The sequence below is a fragment of the Aegilops tauschii genome, chromosome 6 (assembly GCF_002575655.3).
Source record: "Aegilops tauschii subsp. strangulata cultivar AL8/78 chromosome 6, Aet v6.0, whole genome shotgun sequence".
Taxonomy (NCBI): Eukaryota; Viridiplantae; Streptophyta; class Magnoliopsida; order Poales; family Poaceae; genus Aegilops; species Aegilops tauschii.
The window spans coordinates 10,473,588-10,478,462 of NC_053040.3; the positions used below are offsets into that span (position 1 = coordinate 10,473,588).

General features: G+C 46.1%; 1 protein-coding gene across 1 annotated transcript; it reads left to right on the forward strand.

The window, feature by feature from the left end:
- The first annotated feature begins 3,243 nt into the window (after positions 1-3,243).
- LOC109780868 (uncharacterized) lies at positions 3,244-4,402 on the forward strand. Its single transcript, XM_020339457.4, has one exon. It carries the CDS (start codon positions 3,258-3,260, stop codon positions 4,143-4,145), a length of 888 nt encoding a protein of 295 aa, XP_020195046.1. The 5' UTR covers positions 3,244-3,257; the 3' UTR covers positions 4,146-4,402.
- The last annotated feature ends 473 nt before the right edge of the window (positions 4,403-4,875 follow it).

The following is a 4,875-nucleotide window of genomic DNA, read 5'->3' on the forward strand; positions in this document are numbered from 1 at the left end:
GGCTCCGGCGAGGGAAGGGTGATGACGACTGCGCGTCTTCGGCTCGCTTTAGTGCTTATAGTCGTTGCTAGATGGTCTGCGGATGGATGAAATTTTTATTATTCCTATTGTTCATTGTATTGTCATGATTGAAAATGAATTGATCGAAAGATTTCTCACAGAAAAGAAGCTCAAAAGAACCATTAAAAGGACAATCGTGTGGTCTCCCTAGATAGTCCTTGGAGGGAGCAATGTAATTTCATTTCCTTTTTATTGCATTCTCATGAATCTATGGGATACACAGATTTGGAATAGCCATGCGTTATATAGGTTTGGAAAAGATGAATGGGCAGGACAAAGCCCATCAAGGTCCAGAGTTGGACATGGTATTTTTCTCTTCCCTGATCTTGTGTGGTTGTTACATTACAACGAGGACTAGATGCATTCATGAACCTGAGGAGACTATATACGGTGATTATATCGTGGCTATCATATTTACCTATTTTACAAAGAATGATCGGATATAATTTACTGGTACAATCCATTGTGTGCCTTTCACGCTTCCGTCAGTTTAATTTCCTCACACTTTAATTAGTCTTGTGATCAGGTAGCTCGCAATCTGAATTTCTGTAATGATTTTTTTTTTGGTCCAACGAGTAAAACGTAGACTTGGTGACCCTCAACATGATGAGCCGAGGCATCTGATGAGCCGAGGCACCCGCAGCATGCCATTGTCAGTCAAGTTTGCCATTGTTTGATGGGAAGTTTTCAAGTGCTACATGTAGAAGGACGCTATAGTGGCTGCAATCTTGCTGCTAAGTGACACGTACTGTCACCCTGTTTCTAATGAAAAAAACTGAAGAACAATGACTCATTTAAACATTGTTCAATTTTGTGGTTCATGCGCCTTTTCTTCAAAGTTTACTTAAAAGCTGGGTTATTAGGTAGAAAATGGTTCCTTTCCTTTTGTGCTTGCAATTTATTGTCCTGACAAAAACACTTTTTATTGCAGTGCTAAAGAAAATGCGTCTACTACTTGACTGAACTAAATACTCTTGATAGCAAATGCCCTCTCTGGGCATATTTGTAGATTCAAGGTGAGGAGACATGCTAGCATACAGACCAGCCTTGAAAATAGTCAGATAAACATTGCAAGATGTTGGCAGAAATACATACATTGCACATGTATGATGTTCTAACAAGAGCGTAAAGTTGATTGATTCTTGATAGCATCACCTGAATATATCACTCACGGATTCATGAATGTTCTCCGTTGCAATGCACGGCCATTCACCTAGTAAAGGCAATGATTTGTTGGTAGTAGAGGCATCTCATGTTTCAAAGGGTTAAACCTTAGCCGTCGTGACCCGGCTCCATGGCTGGCTCAATCTCGCACCTCTGTTGGTGCCGAACCCTAGGCAAATTCCCCCAAATCTCTTGTTGTTTCTATTGCTTGACCGAATGTGAGGAGCGATAGTAGATCAATAACTCTCGTATAACCGAGGGAAAAAGAAATGAAGAGAAGTCAGCGAAAGTATCAAGTGGTACATCTACTTTTTATAACATCACATGAAGCCGGCGAAAAGGAAAGCCGACCAACGAAGAAACCGCATAGGGGACCTATCAGGAGTGAACACTGCGTGGGCGCCGCTGGCCGCATCTCATCGTTTTGTTGTGCAGAAGAAGAAATGACCGCCGATGCTGCTGGTGCCTCCATCTCTATGACCTTGCCGTCCAAGCCCGCAATAGCAACAAACACGCAGCACTAGAGCACGGGAGGAGAGTTGATCAGGGAAATCGCCTTTCTTGACGACAGGAGAATTAGTGATGGGCGACTCCACGCGACACTGATGTGATTTCAGGCCACACTAAAGGATGTCGGAGAAGGGGGCCGTCGGACGAACTCAACAACATCGGTAGTGGGCTTGGTGGATATTGTGTCGAGGGCTCGGGGACGCACTCGGTGATGGTGGTGGACCTCGGGGATGGGGACCTCATACACGTGGATGCAGTGGAAAAGATGGTGCACGGGCTTGGAGGCATTACTCATCCACCTCTTCTGGCAAAGAGAGCTCATCGGGGCCAACCGCGTGAAGGAGGAGCTTGAGGTAGCTTGGAGGAGGCGACGATGGCAGCCGGATCCATGTGGCAAGCCAGAGTGGAGGCATCCCACGTGGGAGCAGTGATTTCGGTGCCTAGGCTTAGATGCACTTGCTATCATGTTTGTTCATTGCTGCATGGAGATTCAGGATATGGGGCATGAGGTGGCATTGCTAGGCCGTGGAAAATCCCCATAACGAACTATACATGCATGAATAGTGCGATACATGTGGGTCTATCGTGTAGCACACGAGGAAGGTTCGGACGAATGACAAACGGTGCCATCTTGGTTGGATTCTGATCCATGGCACCTAATCGTCTGCGTTCATCTAAGTCGTGGCTCACTCTGCTGCCCGTGGCGTGAGTTTGAAACTTTGAATTCGAGTCATGGCCTAAAGATTTCTGCAGCTCCAGTTGGGGCCTGCGGTGTAGGATTGTCGGTACACACACACACCGAATGTCATCCACGGCCGACGCCGGCCAACAGATTGCTAGCTTACCAGACGCTACAAGAGGTAGCGTCCTTCGTGAAGTTTGTGTGCTTCATCACCAACCAGGTCATCCTAAGCCATCATGGACAACCCATTCATCTACGTGGTTGACTTCAACATTGGAGACGACTTCTGGTGGTCGTTGCTCATGTCACACCTTTCTCACCATGGTAGCAAGTTGTTTCATGTCACGTCACTTGCCACCACATGAATGCACCGCACGGATACGCATGCACCTACAGTCATACATGGTGTCCGTCGGAGTTCGCGCGCGTCCCTAGGGGCTCCCATTCCAGTACGACGAGAAGGACCTCCTGGTCTGGGTTTGAAGTCACGTAATGGTACCTACAACAATCTCGAAAAGAGTATAAGTCCTGGATTTCAAGAGCATCTGAGCTCGCGCTCAGAAATCTATTTTTGTTCCCACAGTCCATACATAGAGAGAAACCAGAAAAGAAAACGCAAAACACGCATGCATGCATGCATGCTTCCACAAATGGGTTACCACATACCTTTCTGGGGCTCTGGTGACCTCACATTCGTTGTTGACAGCTTATGACCTCACATTCATGGGAGAGATTTCCTGACCTCACATTGTCTCTATAAAAGCCTATCACCACTATGAATCATGTGTCTCCACCATTTCAAATCCTCCGCGCGCCTAAGATATCACTTGAGAAATTACTAATGGCCAACGGAAAGAATGTCATGGCCATGTTATTTCTCACCACCATTGCGGCGGTGGCGGCCACAAGGCCAGCCGAGACCTATGGCGCTGCGGAGGAGAACACATTGAAGATGGCTACCCCCAGCAGGAAAGGGGTTGACGCTACCTTAGCAGCTACACGTGTTGTTGCGGCCGAGAAGTCCATCAAGAAGGCTGAAAGCGCCACCACACCAGAAGAGGCCGCGGCTGCCAAGCAAGATGGAGCAAAATCTGCTTCTGCTGCATTAAAGTACAATGCCATCTCTCAGCAGGCAAATGGTAAAGGTTCTTCTACCTCCCTAGGCAGGAAAGAAGCAGCCGGTACTTTAGCCGCCGCACACTATGTCGCCGCCGAGAAGTCCATCAAGAAGGCTGAAACCGCCAAGACACCTGCAAAGGCCGTGGCTGCCAAGCGAGACGCAGCAAAGTCTGTTGACGATGCATTAAAGTATGGTGCCATCTCTCGGAAAGCAGCTGCTACAAGTTCTTCTACCTCCCCCAATAGGAAAGAAGGCACCACTGTTGCTGCTAAGATGTTCACCAAGAAGGCTGAAACCGCTACCACACCTGAAGAGGCCGCGGCTGCCAAGCAAGCTGCAGCCAAGTCTACCGCTGCTGCATCAAAGTATGGTGTCATTTCTCAGCAAGTAGCTGGTACAAGTTCTTCTACCTCCCCTAGCAGGAAAGAAGCTGCCGGTACCTTGGCAGATGCTCGCATAGCTGCTGCCGAGAAGTCCATCAAGAAGGCTGAAACCGCCACCAGACCTGAAGAGGCAGCATCCGCTAAGAAGGATGCCGCGAAATCTGAGACTGATGCAATGAAGTACGGGGCCATCTCTCAGCAGGCCACCGGCAAAAATGGTGCCTAAGTGGTGCCTTAAACACCTATTCACGCGCAACATCATCTGCATACTACGATGCATGCAAAATAGCAGCATTGAGCTACCACGTTATGCTAATTCTCATGCATGCACGCTTTGTTTAAACGTTCCCATTACGAATCATGTATTAATGTCTTGCTTGTTTTATTTTTAGTAGTAAGACACGCTTGACTTGCTTTAAAAAAATACAACAATCGATGTATACATGTATTATCTGAAAATTAATAATATGAGTTCTACCGCAATTTGTGTCTTTTTGTCATAATTTGGGTGCAATCAATGCACTCATCCAATACACAAAATTGGACGAGTCAATGTGTTATGGCTCCATGGAGCGGCGAATCATGTTTTATTGTCTTGCTTGTTTTACTTTTAGTAGTAACTAGAACATCTATGCGCGCGTTGCCGCGCTCGCCCAATTTTATGAATATTAGAACAATATAGACATTCATGCAAATGGAAAATATAATTATCAAATAAATTTTTTAATTACAACATAACCTCAATTTGTAGCATGTCCTACGTTATATTTATAACACCCTTAGACGGGCCCGTTCTAACCGCCATCAATTATGTTTGTAAAAGTCTGCGCCAAGAAGATTCGTAAGATGCTTCCTCCATTCCTAAATATTTGTCTTTCTAGAGATTTTAATAAGTGGCTACATACGGAGCAAAATGAGTGAATCTACACTCTAAAATATGTCTATATACATCCGTA